This window comes from Onychostruthus taczanowskii, unplaced genomic scaffold, assembly GCF_017590055.1.
Source record: "Onychostruthus taczanowskii isolate IOZ18803 unplaced genomic scaffold, ASM1759005v1 scaffold14, whole genome shotgun sequence".
Classification (NCBI taxonomy): domain Eukaryota; kingdom Metazoa; phylum Chordata; class Aves; order Passeriformes; family Passeridae; genus Onychostruthus; species Onychostruthus taczanowskii.
The window spans coordinates 7,352,018-7,375,399 of NW_024498573.1; the positions used below are offsets into that span (position 1 = coordinate 7,352,018).

At 41.7% G+C, this 23,382-nt stretch overlaps 1 protein-coding gene across 1 annotated transcript in view; it reads left to right on the forward strand.

The window, feature by feature from the left end:
* Positions 1 to 23,382, forward strand: part of ADAMTS2 (ADAM metallopeptidase with thrombospondin type 1 motif 2) — a 174,616-nt gene that overhangs the window by 116,975 nt on the left and 34,259 nt on the right. The window contains exons 5-8 of the mRNA XM_041397984.1: positions 9,225 to 9,308; positions 19,928 to 20,084; positions 20,926 to 21,031; positions 22,668 to 22,811. Coding sequence (XP_041253918.1) covers positions 9,225 to 9,308; positions 19,928 to 20,084; positions 20,926 to 21,031; positions 22,668 to 22,811 — 491 coding nt within the window. The remainder of the gene's footprint in view (positions 1 to 9,224; positions 9,309 to 19,927; positions 20,085 to 20,925; positions 21,032 to 22,667; positions 22,812 to 23,382) is intronic.

The window sequence follows — 23,382 nt, forward strand, 5'->3', positions numbered from 1 at the left end:
ATTTTAGCAAACCAAACCAAGACACAAATTGCAAGAAATAACAACTCTTCAGCAGCCTGTCTCTGCAAGTGGTTTAGAAAGTGCAGCCTGTGTAACCATCCCCACAGGGCACAGCAGCTCTTGGCATAGGCAGCAATTGTTCTGTTGAGAGCTCTGAGGTAGAAACATGTCTTTTGGGGACTGAGGATGTGTCCCATGCCTTGTGCCCAAACTCGAGGAGCTGCTTGAAATCCCCAGGGCCTGTTGAAAGGCTCTGGATAGTTGCTGGCAGTCATCAGTGTTGTCCTGTTCTTTCCCTCAAAACTCAGCTGGTTTCTAGAGTCTGTGTTTCAGCAGAGGGGCGGTGATGGTAACCAGTCCTGTCTTCAGCTCCAGCACAGAGAGGCAGGAGGGATTTGTTACTGCAGATGGTGGTGCTGGGGACCTGCATTGTGCCAAGGACAGCACAATGCAGAACTCTCCTTCCTCTCAACAGGGAACTCCAGCTCTTGCCCTCACTGCTGGGTGGGTGCAAGGTGTAATTCTGTGTAGAACATGGCTTTGGTCTCCTTTCCTGAGATTCGCAGTGACTCCCCCATTGCCTTCTCTTCTACCTCTTTGAGTGGTTGGGGGTTTTTGTTTAGAAAATGAGCCCACTATAAAAGGCCTTGGGGTTCCTGGCTGTTAGGGGTCACATGTATGCAGCGTGTCTCTGATGAGATGTGTAGGTCCAAGGTCACTGAAAAAGAAGACAGCTACAAACAATTCCAGCTGTATTTTTAAATCTAATTGGAGATCCTCTCATAACCATCAGATGGTGTGTACCCTGCTGGATTTAGGATGTAATCAATTACCTTCCTGTGGTAACAAGGCATAGAATCAATTAGCTTTGTATGGTAGCTAGATAGTAACCATAAAATCAAGAATGCATGGTAACAAAATAAAATAATAGTGAAGATATTTACTGGAGATAAAACAGGTCATCAAATAGTTGAATTTCTGAGGTTCCAAAAATGAAATAAATCTTAGGTGAATTGTCCCTCCTGTGGCAAGACATTACTTTCCCAGAAGCAACTCCCAGCATGGCTGCTTCTCCCACTGTGCTTGATCTCTTTGTGTGTGATGGTGTGAGCAGTTGTCCTTAACTAACTTTTCCCAGGGATCTTGGGTGGAACCCTACCACCAACCCAATCAAAACAATATATTTTTTTCCAAGCCCAGTGCAATGACTGTAAATTCAGTAAAATCTGTTTTGTGCAGCTTAAGTGATGTGTTACAGTCCACACCTAAAAGCCATGAAGTGAGAAAAAACAGGGGCTGGGTGTCCTGGCTATCTTGAATAGCTGTGCTAATATTTATCCCAAAGTTTGGAAATGAAGTCACTCCCAAACAAATGGTGATAGATGCCAGAGGATTTTTAACACGTTGGGCTGCAGCCACGTATCGTCTGACTGTGCGCCAGCCGTTCCACTGCAGTGAGCTCGGCCTCATGCCTCCCCTTTTTCATCCTCCAGTCATTTCCTCTGACAAAACTCTGGTTTCTCTTGACCTCCCCTCTTTTCTCTGCTCAGCACCATGGGGGCATTCATTCACCTTTGGAAAAGATGCCACGGTTTTCTCTTTGGAGACCCTCGGCTGCCTCTCGCTTGCACCATTTTCATTTGCACGTCATGCTGTGTTTTTTCCTGGGAAGGATATTGGCCTGCAAAGTCCTCTGCATTTCCAAGCGTGAGCCCACACATTGCACAAATTAACTTTGTATTTATAGCATGCAGGAGCGTTTCCACAGAGGAGAGATATTTGGGTGGAATCTTGTAGTTCTGTAGTTACTCAAGAACATAGGAGGTGATTCAATTTCAGCAAGAAAGCATCTCAACCCCCCAGTAATTGTATCTGCTTGTACAATTGTTTGGGAAATACTAGAAAAGGCTAGAAGTGGTGTTGTACAATTACCTTGTAGCTTGGGAAAGAAAAGGTTTTCACTGCAGGATGCTCTGAGAGGAGGAGAAAGGAACTGAATGGATGTCATTGCGCTGAATGGCTTGGATAGGCGCACTGATCAGAGGATAAAAAACTGGCTGGGTGGTCAAATCCAAAAGGTGGTGCTAAATGGAATCAAATCCAGCTGGTGGCCAATCCAAAGTGGTATTCCCCAGGTCCAGCAGTGCTCAATACCAGTGATCTGGATTAGGGAATTGAGTGAATCCTCAGTTCATGTGCCGGTGGCACCAAGGTAGATGGGAGTGTTGATCTGTTGGAGGGCTAGAAGGCTCTCCAGTGGGTTCTGGACATGGCCTCAGGTTGCTCCAGGAGATGCTTAGATTGAATATTTGGAAAAAACTCTTCATGGTTGTCAAGCATTGGAACAGGCTGCCCAGGGAAGTGATGCAGTCACCATCCCTGGAGATGTTTAGAAGATATTTGCATGTGGCACTTGGGGGGTGTGATTTAGTGGTGACCTTGGCAGTCCTGGAGTTCATGGCTGGGCTTAATGATCTTAAAGAGCTTTTCTAACCTAAAGGGCTTGCCCATTGAAATGGGTGTTGTTGGTGCTGAAATTCACTGTTTCGTAACCCTCTTAAAAGTAGTTTCCAGGATTAAGCAATTTTCTGGGGTAAAAATCTTTAAATGATTTTCAATTCCTTTACTGTAAAAGGGCTGTTATTAAAATATTTATGTATATTCATGTAATAGATATATGGCCAAAATATTTATGATACTAAAGCCCATCTCCTCAAAGTAGCTAAGTGCCTAATTGCTCTTATTTCAAAGGGAGATAGACCCTAAATAAGAATTATGCCTCACTCTGGGCTAGATTTATCTGAGTATTTAGTCATTTACTTGCCTTTGAAATCAGTGAGAATCAGTATTAAAAATTAGCTCATGGGATTATATATCCCCCAGCCTTCAAGTGAAACTTCAGCTCCAGAACAAATACATTAAACAACTTTTCATTTGAATAACTGAAATCAATGAGAGTTATGCAGCTGGGGGCTTTGGAAAGTCCCTGGAGTCTTTCACCTGCATCTTTCAGCACTACACATGTCTTTGAAATTGTGGCCCTGAGGCGCTGCTGAATGTGTTATCTGTCCTCTTTAATAGGATGTACATGATACTACTATTATAGATGAGATTTCTGCTCTCGTATCTCTGCCTGATGAGGGATGAAGATTTGCAGGTACAGAACAGCAAGTCCCTAATGAGAGAAAAGGGCAGAAATGCCATTGGTTTCTAACTGACAGTTGGATAAAAACCTGAAAGCATGTCTAATTCAAGCTGCTAAAAAGAAAGTGATGATTGAATACATTGAAATAATGGTGCTCCCTGTCTTCAGAATCATGGTTTTTAAACTAAAAAAGCATTTCTTTTAGGCAGCAAGGATAGTTCACTAATGTAGAATTTGACTGGATTTTTGAAAATTAAATAATTCATAAGCTCCAATGCTCATTATTTAAAATCAGTTTATTTTAATATGGGCACTTTAAATTTGAACTAACTCTGAGAAGTTTCACAAATAACGAATGTAAGTCCAGCTCTATTCATCTGAGGGACTTCAGCTGTCCATAGCTGAATTACAGCTTGTTTGAAAGTTTAAATATATGTATGTGAGTTAACTCCACATTTTGGCTGTTCATTACAAACCAGTAGCTGTGACTGGTGTGAACAGTGTCTGAAGAGGCCTACATGAGGTTATTTTTGTTCATTATCTTGATTGCCACCCTACAGTGGAAGCTGTAGTTGTACTTGGGCATTCAGGGGCTCCTGCAGGAAAGACCCTCTCAGAACTCTTACAGGTTGTGCTCATTTTCAACAGGGATTTTATTGCCAGTGTGCATTGCTCATTATTGGTACCTGGAATGTGCCTTGCTGCCCTAGCACACAGGTTTTTGTACTGTCCTCAAGGTAGTACTGTTCAAAGATAGATTTTTTTTTCTTTACTCTAAATACCAACATGAGCTTTAGGCACAAAGGTTTCAGCCAGGGACTTCTGAGTTGTGACAGTGTGGTTTGTGTGATGGAGTGTGGATAATTAGGGTCAGCTTTCAAATTCTGGGTGCTTTTCTTTACCAAACCCCTCAGACTTGAAGAGGTCACCATATTTATTACTTTGACACCACACCCCTATCCCTTGTAGTAAAGTGATAAATCAGTCTGCTTAATTATTTTATTATGTTGATTTTATTAACATGATCTTGAGACAGTAATTCAGAAAAATATTGAGTCCATTGGTGCAAAGAAACTTCTCACAGCAGTGGTTTATGAGCAGGAATGAGAAGTTCCAAGAGCCTGCGGGAGGAACTAAGAAAAATAAATTAGTAATGAAGTCAGAAAACAAAGTCTATGACCTTTCTAAAGCCAGTGTTGCAGTTGAAGATGAGATAGAGGCCCATAACATGAAGCTACCTAGTGCCTTGCCAGCACATCTGCTGGGGAATGTTTTTCATTTTGATCAGAAGCAGCTAACTTGGACTTGGTAACACCTACTGACTCTGACACCAGGGAAGGTAAATCAGGACTTGGACTCATATTTGCATAGAAAATGTGAGATTCTTATCTCTGGTTCAAAATGGACATTGCCAAGCTCTTCTAAAACTGCCCGGTGTATGTGGTTTTGAGCAGAATGATAGATGTTTTCCAAATGTGGGATCACAGTTTGACCTTTAAGTTTCATGTGTGTTGAGTGCTTTCATTCTTATGTTTTTCCTTGTGATGCTCAATAAAGAATTCAGGAAAAAAAGAGAGTTCCTCTCTGAGGAAATGAGGAAATGCCTTGTAAGGACTAGAAAGGGAGACTAGGAGTCCTTGATTTTGCTGTATGACTTTTTGTGTGACCATAGTACATCCACCAGAGGAATTGATGTAATGTTATTCCTGTGGGATTTAGATAAAGCTTTGGGAATGTCAGAAATGCTCATTTGGGATCTTCAAAAGCATAAAGAAGGTGATGAAAATCGAAGAGCACAGTGGTGTTTGAAGTGGGACCACAGAAAAATAAAGTGAGAGGGAAACGCTTTTGGGAGAGTCAGATTACAGAAGTTTGTGCTCAGTATCCACCATGACATTTCTGGTTCCTATCCTGTAATTCAAACCAGACATTTCTTACAGAAATAGACAATCACTGGATGCCCACCAGGCACCAAGGCTTTGCTGCAGATAATTATGAGCTGATGAATGAGCTGCATCTCAGGCTGGACTCTAACAGTGTCTTGCCAGGAGCTCTGCCATCCCACAGGGAAGGAGCTGATGCTCTCCAGCTTTTCTGGCAGAGATCCACACATGGTCCCAGCTCTGCCTGGGAGCACGTAGCCATCAGTAGCTCCTGCAGCAGTAGTTGTGTAAGGATGCTGGGTGATCAAAGAGTGGGCTAATCAGCTTGGATGGATCAGCAAACTGTGGACCAGAGGACTCTTGGTTTGTGCCCTCTCCAAAGGGTCAGATGTGCCCTCTGATGGCCTCTGGTGCTGGGTCAGGGCCGTTTGACACTGATGTAGCCCGAGGTTGAAGCTGTGAAATGTCCAGCAGGGGTGTGTGCTCCGGAGCCCGGGGCAGCGGCGCTCACCCAGGCGTGAGGAGCAATCCATGGAGCTGCCTCGGGAAGAACCCGATGGTTTGTGGTCCAGGAGCTGTGTTGTGATGGAATGATCTGCCTTTTGCATAGCAGATATAACAAATTTGGCAAGGCTGGGGACTCCTTCAAACTGCATGAATGAGTTTGCTGATGATTTGCCAAAATACGCAGATTATTCTCCTATGGTGCATTGGTTTAATTAGAGATCCAGGGAACCACCTGACTTTGCCTAAAATTCCTGCCAGCTCTATCAGCAGGTAACCTGCTCTGCACCAAGACTAGCAGAACTTCAGGCTGTTGATTACTATTTGTGTTACAGGAGCTTTCAAAATTCCTTTTTAGGATCAGGGAGTGCTTTGCTCAGTAATCAAAACTTTCCAGTGCTTCTTTTACAAAGCATGGGGCACCTCACTGGTGCTTGCCTTGCCTTTAGCTTTTTGATGTATTCTTTGTCTTACTGTGCTGAGTTGAAACTTGCTCAAGGCAGAAGAATTATAAAATTAGCATAGAGGGACAGATGAAAAAAAAAGTAAATAAATTCTTTGTTTTTCTTATGTAGCACCAATCTGTGCTAGCCTGATTTCTACACAGAAACTTTAAATAGAAATGTATGTTTTCCTTTGAAATATCCCAGAAAAAGAAACCAAAGATATCCTAAAATAGTTAGCGAACTACAATAGCTTGATGAAAGTGTCTTTACAGTGTTTCACTGTGCTTTGAATTCTTTGAGGTTTACCCAGCTTTCTTCATCACCCTCTATAAATGCTGAATCACTGTAGGACATCTAACAAGACTTAATTCATTCACTGCCTTCAGTTCAGGAGCTATGATTATGGGATGGTCTCTGTGTACTTTTTTTTCTCCCATGCAGCAACTTAATTTTAGACTTACTGATCTAAGAACAACAGGAGATTGGCTTTTCTTCTGTTGATATGAACCAGGACGTCCTGCTGAAGTACGTGAAGATGCAGTGCTGGAAAAGTACTTGCAGTCTTTTCCAGAGCTGTGTGTATTTATTGCACAGACATCTGAACATGTATCTCCATTGTCTGGCTATCTCTGCTTTCAAACACTAAGTTTCAAAGTTGTGAGTTGCTCTCAAGCCTGGAGCTTTCTGATTGCACAGGCTGGTTGGTCATTTTCTGCCCTATACATTGAGCTGCATTAAGTTGACTCTGCTTTCCTGTTGAAATAAGAGGTGAAAATGTGGAGAATCTGAGAATCTGTTGGGCCTTTCAGTGTGTGCATTTTCATGAATCTCTGAGAGCACAACGTTTGCTCAGATCTTGTATCTCTAACAGCCTCCTGAAACAAATAGGTGTGATTTAGACTCTGCTGAAAAAAAGGAAAAACATCTATTTCAGCATGATATTCATGAGCAGTAAGACACTCCTAGCTAACCACAGTTTAGGTCAGAGGAAGATGCTGGGTGAAGAGGGCTTGGACTCACCCTAACTAATGAAACCAAGGCCCAGAGCTTTGAATTGGCTTGCTGTCTTGCAGAAAATCCAGGATCCCAAGAGAACGAAGCAGCTTTTTACAGTGCTTGTGCTTTTCTGTTCATTCACAGTTTGTTTGTTAGATGTCATTTGCATGAATAGTCAAACACTGTTTTAATTCTGTTCCATCAATGTTTTCAAGCCAAGTTTCCCTTTGGCACACAACAGCGATACAGTTGTTCGGTTACTCAACAATTGTTAAAAGAGGCTTAGGTTAAATTCTGGAAGTTAATGAGAGAGTGGTGTGCACCAATTTGGATTATGCTTTATGAACTAATTAAATACTTATTTACATGCTGTGTTTACTGTCCTCTATACACAACAGTTTTTGTTTAATACTCATTTCATGTACAGGTAATTTGCAGATTATTTCAACCTCATATCCTTGATGTGAGTACCCTCTTCTCACCACACAAAGAGGGAGGCAAATCAATATCCCTGCCTCCCTTGAGAGTGTTCAAGGGTCTTTTTCTTGGGTGAAAGAATTTTTGCAAAGCAAAATGTGTTTATGTCTTGTCTCTTTATGATCTGTGCTGAGCAATGGTCCTCAAAGTAAAAATAAGAGCGTTTTTAAAATTTCAGAATATAATGTTAGTCTTCTAAAGTCTTATTTAAACATGCAAAGAGATGATCTGATTTATAGAGGGGTTGTTTACAAAGCAGATTTGAACATAATCAGCTCCTACCCCGCAAGGAAAACAGAAGCCCCTGAGGCCACTCATAGCCATGGGCTCCTCATCCACCATCCTTATCCAAGGATCTGCTTGCACATCAACCAGCAATGAGCCTGCATCCCAGGCATCCCCCAGAATGTTCCCCAGGTGCCCTGCAGGGTGTGAACCTCCTCCTGGAGCTGCGGTTCAGCAGGACACTCAGGACTGTTGAAAATTTGGATGTCTACCAGGCATAAAATAAGGCTCTTCTGTCAAAAAATACTGATGAAACAAATTAAAATTCACTTTAAAATGTCAGTGGGGATTGCTTAGCAAAAACTACACTGATGTATTTAATTTTAATGGTTTTTGAAGAGATAAAATATGGGCCATTAAGACTGGGACTGATTGAAGTAGCAGGACATTATTTACCATGTTTAAAATGAAAGATTCCCTGAAAGTTATTTATTACCTTGAAGTAATGAATCTAGTTTGCAGGAATAAATGAAATCTAGGTCCATCCAGCAAAATAGTTCAGTTTGGTGCAACCTTTACCAAGGGAACGAGGTTTTAGGGAAGGAACTTGCCTTGCAGGGATCTCATCTGCCTCTTCTAATTTGTAAAGCTAAACCCCTGCCATTTGGCCAAGTCTCATGTAGTCTTCATCACTGAATACTTAAATCAGCCTCATTAACAGTTAATATTTGCCCAGCTTGCCTGTAGCAGTGTTTCCTAAGTAATTGTTATTCATCCACATTTCATTCTGTACTCTAAATATTTACAGTTTTCTTTTCAGTGTTCCTGGGGTGATTTCCCCATGTGTGTGTTCAGTTATGTAGCTCTGGTATTAAAAAAAAAAAAAAAAAAAAGACAATTTTAACTTGCTGGCATTTTGTAGCTTTTGTTCTGCTTGCAAAGTTTAACACTGATGAGTTTTGACACACAATAAAGCCAGCTCATGTGCCTGACCAGCTTTTTGGGGGAGGCACATCCTTTTGGCAGAGTGTGATATGATGGGTCCCAGATGGAAGAGTTACAGGGTGCAGCTGAGCTGATCTGGTGAATGGCTCTTGGGAGAGAGGTCCTGTCTCTCTGCTCACTCCTCCCCTTCCCTATGCATGGTCCTGCTCAGCAGAGAAATATTTGGGATTTTGCCTAGATTGCCATGCTCCAGGTTCCAGTGGGTCAGCTCAGCTGCATGGTGTGGGTGCACCATGATACCTCCAAGTGCAATTGGGCTGGCACTTATATACCTGTTAATCTCAAGTCTCTCTATATGTCTATATCATCTATATGTATATCTATTCTCTCTATATTTATTTTAAATTATTCCCTAAATCATGGCCTGTTGGGAGATTACAGCAGAGTTTGGAAAAAACCCCATTCCCTCTCTCATTAGTGGAGTTTTTCATGTTTTAAATATGATCACAAAGTGGTGTCTGGCCTAATGACAGAGCATAAAAGGTACTGGCTGTATCACTGCCTTCATAGTTACCATTGTTAAAGCACTGAACTCTTTTGCAGGTTAATGAAATTTATCATGATGAGTCCCTGGGTGCTCACATTAATGTTGTCTTGGTGAGGATAATCCTGCTGAGCTACGGCAAGGTAAGGAAAGGTTAATTTAAATGGATGATATCAATATCTATAGACTTCATTCTTTTATGAACAATGCAGGTACTTGGGCCATGTATTTGTTTGGTATTTTAATCCATATATATTATTCTTACTAATCTTTTAATATAAAGAACTTTCATGTTTATATATATCTGTTTATCATTTACACTTTACATTTCAAATAATTTCAATTTCTTCTGGGTTTTCCCTTGTCATTTGAAGTTACTGCTTAGCTCTGGCAGTCTGTCTTTTCACATTTGTTTGGAATAGTCCGTGAAACATAGAGAACATTTTAGTTCCTAAAGAAAACACAACTGTGTTCTGGTTCAACTGTATGTAAGTAACAGTAAACACAAGGTCAGTTCTGCAAGATGCTGAGGTCTACGGCTGCTTTCTAAGAACCCATTTATACTTGTGCTTATTATCAGGGGAGCTACACATGTGCTTAAAGTTAAATGGGTGTTCTGTGGAATAGGGGCCAGAAGGCAAGAGCTCTGCAGATCAAATCTGTAATTAAAAATATCAAGTGCTCTTTCTCTCAGTTTCTGTGGAAGGGGTTGCTCCACAGACAAAACTTGGGTAAAGAGGGACAAAATGTTAAATGGGTTTCAAAAGCATTGATCTGTTCAGTACCTGTGTCCTGTTACTGCCAAGTCATTCCATGGGAACAAGAACAGGACATTTCAAGTATGTTGATAACTGCTTTGGTTAAGGACATGTGATTTTAGTGCTCTCCAATGCAGCATCAGGCCCAGCTGCTCAGAGCAGAGTGTTAATGTCTAATGCAGCTTCCTGTGACTGGAGCGCTGGGATTTCCATGTTCATGTAGTAAACCTGGATTCTGGATTATCCATGTCTGTTCATGGAAGTTGCTGGAATGCTGGCAAAGAGCCAGTGCAGATGGTGAAGCTCCACTGGCATTCACCAGCTTACCCTGCTCAATACCAGCTGAGAATTTTCCTTCCTGGTGCAAATGAGGGAGCTCTCAAGTTTAGTCTGGACTCTGCAGGAGACTGATTACCTGGATACAGGTTAAATTTTTCTGTTGGAGGTTCCCTATCTGAGAACTAAACACACCAATCCATCTCTGCTTTTCCTGCAGTGATGATGATGATGATGTAGTTATGCAGTTTGGATAAGCTTAATCAGATGTATGTCCTAAAGTAAATGTAAAAAAAGGTCATATTTGCCATTTTGTGATTGAAAGTTCATGGAGCGTGTAGTTAACATTGAATTACAAAATGGTTGAAATATCCTTGTGATTGCTGTAATGGCAAAAATTTGATTGAAAATTGACTTATGAATCTCATACAAACCTGATGTTGCAATACTGGTGGAAGCCAGCAGAATTAGTACCTGGGCTAGTCACTTTGCAGTCCTAGTTTATGGGTATTTCATAATTGTTATGTGTTCAGTATTATTAATCTTTAGCCCTATAGATCTACCTCAGTGTGAGCTCTGGTTATTTCTGCCAGGTTCCAGATGGCAGATAGTGGCTACAGCATTCATCATTCCATCTTAAGGATCTTTGTTTTCTTGTGAAGAGCAAAGCTTTGTCAGTTTATAATTTGAAAGTTACCAGTTTCATATTCTTAAGAGAGGAGAGCTGAGGCGGAAGACAGAAGCCATCATTTTTTGGCAGGTCTTTGGCCACATCACAGAAGCAGCATTTGCAGGTCCGTGTAATCTGCTTGTGGATATTCTGCTTCTGGATTCTACTTCCACAATCTGCAGTGGACAATGCTACAGCTTCTGAGTTGTCCTGCTGGTTTCAGTGGAATAATTCTATCACAAGCTTTCCCCAAAGACAATTTCTCTTGTATTTCCATATCTGATTCTTGTTTATATGAAAGACAATCTATAGCTTTATAAAAATAGCAAAAAGCATGTATAAAAGTTATCACTCCAGAGCTCCTCTGCTTTATGATATGGAAACCTGCATACCATGGCTGTACAAGAATACATCCTTTTCTGTTCATGTTTTTAAAATTCTTGATCAGAGGACTAGTAACAGGGATTAGGAAGGTGAGGAGATTTTTCTTTAAAGGTTTGGGATACTTTAGCAGTGGAAAAGCAGAGAGAAGTGTATAGTTCTTATTTTCTGAACCTGTTCTGAGGAATTAGAACAAAGCCTTGAATATTTTACTGTCCCACACACAAGGACTAACATTTTTTAGGTAACTATATATTCAAAATACATAGTATTAAGTAGGGTATGTGTACAAGTTAAGGCAGTGCATGAATTAAGTAGTGTGGTTGGCTTCACAACATGAAAATGTTATCCCAGTCTTGTTTGAGTAAGCATTTCTTTTGAAAGCATGGAGCTAATGTCTTCAGATTCATTTGCTTCACTGCAGGCAATTTATATATATTATCAAGGGTGCCATTTAAATAATCATAATAATTACATTACTGTTCTGTAATTGATGAAGTATGTACCATCAATGTCAGGTTTATGACAGCACTCTCAGCTATTGCCAATTCTCCACCCCTGAGCAGCCTTCTACTGTATTGTGGGTTTTTCAGACAATTATTTTATACAATATGTCATCTGTTGATAAGTATAATATGGACAATACTTGAGTTGCATAGCAACCAACCTTTCACTGGTTCTTGCTTGAAGGTACTCCACTCTTTCGAATGTGCTTATATTTTAATATTCTCAAACACAGGCAACTGTACGTGCAGAAGTTTCAGTAATTTCAGGAATAGCATTAATTGCCTGGGAAAGATGAAAAACGGAAGATATTCCTTAGTGACCACATACTGAAATTACTTCAGGGACAAATTCAAAGGATCTGACATGGTTTTACTGAATTAGCACTTTGTGTGAGTTATCACCTCAGGATTTTGAGGGGGTGGCAGGTTGAGCCCTGCCAAGAGCACCAGGCTTGGGCTCTGGCTGGGTAGTGTGTTTGGGGAGCAGGCAGAGTGTGGCTGGGCTGGTACAGATTTGCAGGACTCTGCAGGAGCTGCCAGTCCTTCCCTGACTCCCCACTTTTCTCTTAGTACTTCCTACAAATTATGTACCACAGACTGATGCGAAGGCTTCAGCTGTGCCTTGCTGCTGCCCACTCAATTATCAATTCCATCATTAGGATAGAAAAATATGTTCTGCAAAGCTCTGTGTTGGCTTCAGAAGCCACAATGCAGTTCTCTGCATTTTCTTGGCATTGACTTCCAAAGTCACTGGCTTTTTTGATGGGATGGGATACTGCAAATAAGTAAACAGGGTACATACAGTGCATTTTTCTTCAAATGGGAAAGAGTTGAGCAGGCTCGCTTCTGCCTTTTTGACTTCAGTAGTAGGAAGATTGGTTCCAAATTTTGGCAACAGAGGATATATTTGAGATTAATATAATTCAATGTTTGTGCGAATTATTCCACTTAGACCTATTTTGGTTGCAACAGCCTTGTAATACAGCTAGCTCTAGAATACTCAGGGAAACAAGCAAAGCAACCACGAGCACCAAGTGCAGAGGAGGTTGCAAGAGATGAGCTGAGCATGCATTTAAAAACCCTGACTGGTTATTCTAAAATTTGTTTGGAAACATTTAAATAGTGAGCACTGCATAAAATCCTCTCATCGCCTCTTTGAGGTGAATGAATAAAGATTATTATTCCCATTTTACAGCTAAAAAAACAAAGATGTTAAGTATTATTTTCCAAGGCCACACGGAAGGCCACTGGCAGGCTGGGGATAAGACCTCATAAATTCCTGGCTGCAGCCCCACGCTCTGTCCACTGACAATGGTGACTCTGTGTGCAGATGAGCTGCCCTTGCACAGCACAGAGGAAAGCTAACCACTGGTTAGCTGGGATGGATGTAATTAATACAGTGATTAATGAAAAAACACTTGGAATGAATTTTGCAGGGATTGCAGGGGTTTCAATAAGTGCAGCCACCTGAGGATTTGTGAGGGTTATTTCTTGGGAAATGTGAGTGTGGCAGTGCAGGACACCCCCGAGCTCTCCTTTGGCACCATGCACAGCCCGAGTGTATTCAGCCTGGAGCAGGGTGGGATGGGCTGAGGGATGCTGGCTCTGCTCCGTGGCATCTGGAAATGCAACCAGGAGGGAGAGAAAACCCACATAAGCTGTAAACCAGTGTCGGCATCACAACAAGTGGTTGGACTCTGACCATGTGTTAGCTTGGTCAGAGTGAAAGAGGAACCTGACTACCACTGCAGGGAGCCTCTCAAACAGCTTAGAGGGGGGAAGAAAACCCGCATGACTTTTAGGTAGCAGTTCAGGAAGAAGGTGATGTGGGGTGGATGCCTGCAACCTCATAGGACAGGACTGATCAACTGAGAAGGACTTTCCAATTTTGTATGTCTGAGATATTAGCAGAGCTCCTGCTGCCTTCATTTGGGACAGGGCTTTACCTTTGATATTTTCATAGCATGATTCTCTCTTTATCTCTGCCATCTGACCTTTTCATGTCTAAGCTTGATGCAAGCAGGGGAGATGCTCTTGGTTCAGCCAGGATGGAAGTGGCGGTTCAGGTTGAGTCAGGTTCTTCTTGATCTCTGTTTCCCATAAGGCAGACTTGGAAGCACAAATCAGGTTTATTTCTTAAATCTGGTGTTTGTCCTTACTATTTTGCTGTTGGCCCTGCTGTTTCCCTGGAGGGAAAGGGATGAGCACCTCCACTTACTCTGCCTCTCCCAGGAAGGTGCGAAGACTCTGGTTGAGAGCACCTGTGCCTGGCAGTGCAAGGATGTTGTTAGCTGCACATTAGGGCCATGGAATAGCTGTGCTTGGAATGGACGTCTGGACATCATCTAGTCCAGTTGCCCTGCTCAGAGCAAAGTCACCTGGAGCACATTGTTCAGGACTTTGTTCAGCTTTGTTTTGCATATTTCCAGAGACTCAATAACCTCTCTGGACAACCCTTCCAATGTTTGGCCACTCTTATGGTAAAACTTCAGTAACAATCCTAAAGGCTTTTTTTTTCTTGCCCATTGCCTCTTCTCCTTTCTCTGGATACCACTGAGAAGACTCTCTGTCATCTTTATTCCCTGCCCAATATGTATTTATATATTTTGAGATCATCCTGAGCCTCCTCCAGCCTCCCCTTGTACTAGGTCACAAATGTGAGTTGAGTATCTTATTTTCCCACTGACATTGGTAGATGCAGAAGACCTGAGCAGGAATCAAGCCATGGCCTTACAAATGTGTCTGAAGATGGAGTTGTTGACCCCAGCATTTGGCCATATCCAGTAACCAGCTCTGCACAGGCTGAGTTGCAAGGCCAGGACCTACATATGATGTAGCATTTTGGCAGCTGTTCATATTTTTTCACTGTTTTCATATGTTTCTTATGGGGATAAAGAGAAGAGATACTGCCCCTCCTGTTTTTTATCTGTGTGAATTGTTGAATTCCCTTATTTATATATTAGACTTAGAGTTTATAATTTCCCAGTGTGTTTTGTTGGGACCTTGAAGAATGTGGAGCTGGCTGATAGCATAAACAGTACTTTGTACTCCTGATCTGCTTACATTTATACGGAATTAGATACTGAAAAATGTTTACAAACTGCTGCCATAAGAAAGATTTACAAATCCTTTGAATGCAAAATGACAGTTTGCTGAATGAGCTACTTTTGTTAGTTTGGTTACCATGGAAGTTCAATAATTGCATTTATTTATCTTTTGTTTGTTTGGTTCAGGATGAGAGAAGAATATAGAAGTTCTAATCCAATATCCAATGAGCAACAGAAGTGCCAAGTAGAAGCAATGTAAACAGTGTGTTTTGCAGAGACTTTACACATTCAGGAAGGGAAAGTCATATGTTAAATTGTTTCCTGAACGTGTGCACTGCTGTGGTCCAACTTTTCCTACTATGGTTTGAAGCCTGTCATGTTTAGAATATTTCTGCTTCTCCTGGAGCTACTGAAGAGCTGCAAAGCCTTCTCCGTTGGTTCTCTTGGAGCACCACCTAATGGATGAGTTAGGAAAGGTTCCAAGCTTCTGATCAGTTTAAATTTCTTATGTTGTTATCACCAGGTACCTGCTCATCATCACTTTGCGAAGTTGTATCCAGTGATGCCAAATATCAGATAAATAAAACATTTGTTTAAGGGGAGCTGCCATTCCGTGTGTGACACCAGTGTGTCTTTCACATGGACTGGCAGCTTGAGCATTCTTGAAAGGCTTGGGTAGAATATAGACTAAATCTGCAGTTTTCTTTTAAGATAACTTTGACATCGTTAAAGAAAAAAAATTACATATTTCTTCCTTGCCCTACAATCTCCACAAGTATTTGAAGGACTTTCCACAGCTTCATTAATGACTTCTTCAGTGTGTTTATATAAGAGAACTGATAACTTCCGAAAGGATAAGACAGATAGCAAAGAAAGTTCAGACACCTCTCTGGCTTTCAACCATTTCTTACTCCTCTGCTTTGCCTCTTTGTATGAATGGTAGTTGCAACTTAGACATCTTTTATTTTTATTTACGTTTTTGTTGTTGTTTTTTGGTTATTTTTTCTGCTTCCATCTAAGAAGGAAGGGAGTGGAGAAGAAATGAAGGCGGAAACAAAAAAAGGAAGGAAAGTGTGCAGCACTGGTAGATGTTGAGTTTCCCAGAGAAAAGGCCTCAGATAGTTCTGTAGGGCAGACTGTCCTCGTCACCCTCTGTGGTGTCTCCTCGCCTGGGGGATGTTTTCCCAGCTGAGCCCTTTCCACTCCTTGGCCAACATCTCCATCTGTTTCCATCAGCAGTTCACAGATTTTTTTGCCTTTCTTGCTGTGAGAAGGAAAGTTTCTCTTTCCATTGGCAGTTTTCCTGCTGATCAGCTGAGTAATGCTCTCCACAGGCCCTCTGTCCTGCTTGGAAAGAGGTCCTTCCCAGCCAGGTCGGAGCTCCCAGCCAGCTGCAGGACCTGTGAGTTCCTGGCAGTGTGAGCCCTTTGCTGGCCAAGAGTAACACCTACACCTCTTCTCCATGTGCAGCCTGCTGGCCCCCAACTTCCCCTGTTTGCTGTGTGACAAAGAGGGATTTTACCTTTCAGCCCTTATTACAGCACACAGCTCATCTCTTTTCCTCTTTCTCATTTGCTTTGTCCACTTAATAAAGGGTTTGGCTCTGATGAAAGCCCACATTGACTTCCAAAAGAAAATATTATTAAGTGTTATCTGATATCTCTACAAGAGTAATTTTTGGACAACATCCTTGTAAAACATATGACATCTGCCCTGTCAACTAACAAGCTCTGCCTGGTGCCGTGATCTCCTAAGCTCCTTTCTTCAGGACAGCAACATTTATGTGTAAAGGCAAAGCAGCTGGAAAAAGTGGATAAAATTCTATATAGTGGCATGCCTGGCTTAGGAAGTCTTTGATCCAAAGACCACGGAGCCTTGGAGGTTCTTTGGAGGGAACACTACCTCTAATTCCCTTCCCTGGCCATACCATTGCCTGCTGTGAGGAGAGGACCATGGTGTTCGTGGTTCTTCAGTCTCAGGCAGTGCAGTTGCACAGCACAGTGAGCTTGACTCACTGGTGGTTCCCTGGCCATGCAATATTTGCTGTTAGCAGTGTTGGAGCCTTTCTGATCTGAAAGTCTTTGGCAAACTGCAGAAAGTGGGTGTACAGGTGAAAATTTGCTAGGAATCATGTGGGTTTCTCTTTTCAGGCTGCTGCATTATAGTGAGGAAAGACAAGGGATTAGTGACCAGATGATTTGAGTGCTCAGTGGACTTGGAGTACTCAGCAGGCAGATTCAGTTTTTCCTCTCACTCTTTGAAGTCCTCCTCACTTACAGACTTGCTACTTACATTCATAGCACATGGACACTCAAAATAATTGACTTCCTACTGGATGTCTTGTTTCCCAACTTAAAGAGCAGTAAGGCTCGGTTTTATGATGTTAAAGTTGTGTCATTGGCAAAAAAGTTGGGTCAGCTAAAACATGTTTTATAGGACTTGTGTGTTCTAAGTTTCCCCTTTTATGTGAAAGGGGCTTTTTTCTTTCTCCCTGTTGTGTTGGATGCAAAAGCCCCACAATGCTCCACATTGACCAGTTGGTCCAACTTCATTTGCTTGAAGACAAACTCTAAAATCAGTGTTTTGATAAGTAATCATTGAGGTTCTCTTGGACTGAGCCTGTGGTTTTGCTCTTGGAATGGACTCAGAATACAGTGAGAGAGTTGTTGACTCATGGCAGATGCCAGGGCAGTGCCTGAGCCACTGCTTTGCTGCTGCTTTGCTGTGCCACACTGCTCTGGCCCCTGGCAGACTCGATGTTAATCAGAGCAGTGCTGAAACCTGCTCTCTTGGTTCATTCAGAGACAAATATTCTGCTTTTGTGATGGACTCCACCCACAAGGGTTTGGTTTAGCAGGCAGGGAAGAGATGACAGAGGACAGCTATAAAGCAGTGGTTATTAGGAAATAATTGACATTTTATTTTCTATGCCTTTTTGCTGATCATGCAAATTCAAGACTTCTTTTCAAATAATTGGATACCCTTAAACAAAGCATATGTTGATAGGGTGTGTGTTTTCATTGTTTTCTGATCATTGTGTCTTAAATGATGCAATTTTTCATTTGGTAGAATGTACACAAGGAGGTCATTATGAAATAAGGAAGTATTAGCAAACATCAGAAAATACTAGAAAACTAGAGACTTCTCAACTTCATTTTACAGCATTCTTTGCTTTTGAGTCTTGCAGTCAGATTCTTTTATTGAGCTCCTTGAAGGAATTTATCTTTTTTGTGCTGTTTTAGAGAAATAAGAGTGAAGGTGATATAGATAAGTTTTGTGTTTGTTTGCTTTTTTGTTTTTGTTTTACCACTGATGGATGTTATTAAAGACCTCAGGAACAGTCAAACCCTGTTTAACAGACTAGGATTTTTCTTGAAGAGCCAGGATTTTGCCCTGTATAGTGACTCAAAATTTGTTTAAGTATGTTCTTATAAATATACAAAGATTCAATAAAGGCACCACAACTGTCCCACCATTTTAAATACAGTTATTAGTTCAATTTCCAAGGGAATTATGGCTGGAAGCAGTATGATCCAGCACAAGATTATATTACAACTATTTCATTCCACAGTGGTATCAGAATCCAAACTGTGCCTCTATTTGGTTTATAAATTTGTTTTTGTGAACATTTGCAGAATTGTAATATCTTAGTTTTGCCAAAATCAGACCTCAGTTTGGCAGACACTTCTTTTATCAATTCCAGTTGTTCTTCCACAACCCTTTGAGGATTTTCTTTTTCATGTAGTCAATACTCTATGTACTCCATCATGCATTCAATTAGAGGACACGTCAAATACATCTGTATTTAAACATGAATTGTATTACTTCTCTCTTATTTTTGGCCTAGGCTAAGTTTTGCTCTACGTTAAGTATTTTGGAATGACAAATGCTTGCAGTACAGTATAGCATCTAAACTGTAGTGGGCTTTGTTATGATTACAGTGTTGTCATGGCAATATAATTTTTGCAAATGAAAAGCCAGGGTTCACATCTGTAGTTCTTACAAATCCTGGAAGTCCTGAGACAGGTCAGTTAGTCATACATTTTACAGTATCCCACATACAATAAGCTTTCTAAAGTCATAGCAGTGTACAGTATTACAGCAGAATTAGCTGGGAACGCCTAAGAAAATACTACTGAAAAAAAAGAAAAGAAAAAAAAAAGAGGCAAATGTAATAGTTGGATTTTAAAATGCCTTTCTCTTCCTTGCTCAAGAAAGCTGCTCTTTGCACCCCACCTAACACATCAGCTCACTGGAGCCAGCCTAGCCATGTCAGTTCACCACGCATGTAACGTGTGGTTCACATGGAGAATGGCATCCCTCAGTGGGAAGTTGTGTTCTACCTTCTGAACGATCTTCAGATGAATAATGGGATAAAGAAAATGCAATTTTAAAGACAGTCACTGAGAAAGTCCATTTCTGGAAGTAATGAGTCAAGCACAGCTGAAAAAGCGCACTTGGTTTTACACCAACAGAGCATCCAGGAGTGTGCCAAGGTCTGACAGGATGACCTAAACAGCTCCGTTTCATGACAAAAGCAGTGATGAGCAGGACAGGATGCTGGCTCTCTGCAGTTGTTGTGATAGGCTTTTCTTGGCCATTAGGCATTGATCTTCCCCACACTGGGTCAGTCTCTCCTGATTGAGACTGTTGTGGCTCCAAAAGGAACATGGGCTCCATCAGGAGCTGTATATCCAGACTGGAAGTGATGGTAAAGAGATGATAAAGTGATGATTCCTATGAAATCTTCTTCTAGATTTCTAGAAATCATCTTCTAAAGATGATTTCTATGCCAGGGGGGCATAGGAAAAATAAGTGCACCACCCAGTATCAGTTTTGTCATTAAAAACCCATCTTTTTATTACTTGTCTATTTTTAAATTTTGTTATGTCTTAGATCTCATTAAATGCAGAAATCACAATCTTACCATCAACTTTAGCTATTTTCTTGCTTTCTTGATCCAGTAAAATTTTTTTCTGAAGTGTAAGTATCTCTTAATTAAGAACAAACTTGTAATGGAAATGGGATGTCCAGTCAAGTGCCTGAAAAAGTTGGGAAAAAAATTGCCCACGCTTTTAATAAATAACTCTTGGTGTGTCTTTTTTTTTCCCTGTGTGACTGCAGTCTATGAGTCTGATAGAGATTGGGAACCCCTCACAAAGCCTGGAGAACGTGTGTCGCTGGGCCTACCTGCAGCAGAAACCCGACACTGGGCACGCCGAGTATCACGACCATGCCATCTTCCTCACCAGGCAGGATTTTGGTCCATCAGGCATGCAAGGTGTGTGTCTGGGTTTGTTTTGCATTTGCATTTATTACCAAACCATGCTAGTCATGTAAAGTTTAATTGTATCTCTTTTGCTGGGCTGTGCTCAGTGTTTTCTTTCCCCAAGAGCTCTGTGTTGGGCCATTTTCAGTTGTAACTGCTTTACTTGTTATTTGATCCTTTCTCACTGTTACATCACTGCTGTGTTCTTACTGAAGCAAAGAAAATGGGATACATATGTAAACAGTCCTGGAAATGCCCAGAGATTAAACAATAGATTTTGTGTTTAAAAAGTTCCAAAGCTGTTGCTGTGTTACAGCCGATTTGCAAGATATGTGGTTATGGAGAGGTCTGGAACAACAGGGCCAAGTGCTGTCCCCTTTTTCCATTTTTCAGAACTCTGCCTCCTGTGAGATCAGGTTTTTCACCAGAGGGGAGAAATCTCAGAGCTTTCCCATTCATTTTGAGTTGGCCAGAGCTGCTGTCAGCACAGGGCTGGGGCTTTGCTCCCTGAGGGCTGGTACTGGGCTCCTCCATACAGCAGCACGTGGTGTCCTTTGCCTCTGTTGTCTTATGCACTTAGAAGAGGCGATTGCAGGGCAGACCAAGAGGTGACAAGAATTTTCTTGGTGAGCCAGGAAGTTTTCACTTGTTCAAGGTTGGTTTCACCTGTTTCACAGATGGAGGTTAATGTTTGGGGTTAATGAATGGTTAAATGTTTGGGGGCAGAGGTCTTGAGAGGACCACTTCAACTATGCTTGTGTCATAACAAAGGACAGGGCTCACCCTAGAGCTTCCCACCACGTTGATTTTTCTGTACTTGTTGATTTTCTGAAACCCTTGCTGTTTCTCACAGGCTATGCTCCTGTCACTGGGATGTGCCATCCTGTCCGAAGCTGCACTCTCAACCACGAAGATGGTTTTTCATCTGCATTTGTGGTGGCTCATGAAACTGGACATGTGTGAGTACAACTGGACATCTGTGTTGTGCCTTAAATGGCTTTTGGTGCAGAAAAATGCTGATGATATTGGACAGATGCAATTGATATTAAGAAATAATATTTAGGGTTAGCTCTGGCTTCAGGTCTCAGCTCTCACAAAGCTTTTTTTATGATCTTAAGTAAGCTTTATATTTTGGGATTTTCAGATGGGAAAAAAGAACTAAAACCAAGATGTCTTCCAGGGCTGCTGTGGGACTAGATTGAATGATGTATTGTAGTCTCCTGGTGGAAATGTAAATTGCCCATAATCAAGAAATATGAATTCACTGAGTCAGTGGAACACAGTATGCTTGTAAGCAATCCATACTAAATAAGCCCATAATCTGTATATGTTACTGCTGATAAAGAAAACAATACAGTATACAATAAAGTATAGAAGTGAGGTGCCAAGCACTGCAGTTACAACTGTTCTATATTTCTTATATGAAAAATGCAATTTTACCTGTTGACGTGATTTGAACCCATGCCTGGGCAGCAGTTGTCAGACCTTTGGTTTTTCCCAGATCTTTTTAGTTTTCCTGTTTTCCCTCCAGAGAACTCCCACTGATTTCCCATTTTCTCTTTGGTAGAATAACAGTTACCAGAAGGCTTTTTCTGAACAGTTTCCATCTATTCTGTTTTGCCTAAGAAAGCCAGCAGTCCCTTTCTCTTTTTTTAAAAAATAAAGTGCCAGAATTTATTGAAATCTCCACAAACATGTCTTAGTTAGACAGAGACACCTATTTGAGACTCAGATAGTATTTGATTCCAGAATTTTTAAATTAGGAATGAAAAGAACACAGCATGGGCTTTAAAAAAGACACCCACTGAAGGAAGTTTGTAATCCCTCAAGTCATATTTAGACCCAATCTGTTAATTTGGTTTAACTATGGACAGATATTGCCCATGTTAGTCCAACAGTGCTTATTAAAAATGCAATATAAGATCCTAACAAAGGAAAGGATCAAATATATTCATAATAAATCCAAAAAGACATTTTAAACTATTTGTAATTTGGGGTAATTTTCTAGAAAGCATCAACCACTTTCCAGGCTGTTTCACATTTAAACAATGTGGGATTGCTCCTGGGCAACAGCAGCAGCTTGTCTGAACTAGCTTTCTGTGTGGTGCCTTTCTTTATTTCCATGCAAAAAAGTCTGCAGTTGCAAAATACTTTGAATCAAGCTAAGGTGTGATTTTTTTAGAAGTTATATAAAGCCCTGAATAGCTCCAGATTAGAGCCTGGGAACATTTCTGTTAGTATTCCTGGAGGGTGGGCAGGATCAGTAATTCAGGAATAGGTTCACATTTAGCTGTAGTGATTCACAAACATGCATGTGCACAAAGCCCACAAAAAGTATTTTTAGGTTTTTTTCGAAAGTGGATTAGGCCAATGACACCAAAGCACTCTCCAGGCCAATCCTTCCATGTGGGAGTTACCCCAGACCAGCTCTTTAGCTCCATCCCCACCCTGTCTTGCTCCCCATGACTTTGCTCATGTGAACAAGGGCCGTGGGACTTCAGACCCTTGGCTGGCACCAGCCCCTGGTGTCACGGGGAGGGGCAGCGCTCGGAGCCCACCCGCGACGTCACCGCCGTGTCTCTGTGTGCGGGGCAGGTTAGGAATGGAGCACGACGGCCAAGGCAACCGCTGTGGGGACGAGGTCCGGCTGGGCAGCATCATGGCCCCCCTGGTGCAGGCTGCCTTCCACCGCTTCCACTGGTCCCGCTGCAGCCAGCAGGAGCTGAACCGCTACCTCCAGTGAGTACTGCCGGCGGCGCGGAGCGCGTGGGAACGGTTCCGCGCCGCGCCCTCGCCTCGATGCCAGCCCGCTCTAAGTTATTCTCGTTCCACTTGTGTCTGTTCGTTTTCTGGACACTGAGGGTGTGTTTGCTGTCCTCTAAGGGATGGTGGAAGGCGCTGTTATGAATGTCATTGCTAACTTTCCTCCCTCCCTGCTCTAACCTCTAGCTGAGCGCTGCCTTGGCTACCCAGCAGTGTTGTGTCTGTCTTGCCATTTGTTGCTTGTGATGCCTGTCAGTGACAAGATGGTGCTGTCTAGAGAGGAAAATCTGCCCTTTAAGTGCTCAGGGCTTTTCTTGACTTTAGTAGATACCTGAAGTGCATGCATGGTTCCAGAACAAGTTCTTCAGTTGTTAATTTTTCTTTCAGTACCTTAAATGCAAAAGCTGTTTAAACAGCTTCATCCATGCCCCTTGTCTTCCTTTTTGGACCTGACACTTCAGGCAGTAGACTGGTGTGGAGCTCCCTGACAAATTCTCTTGTTTATGACCTTTATTTTGCTCCTTACAGAAAAACCCTCCCCTTATTA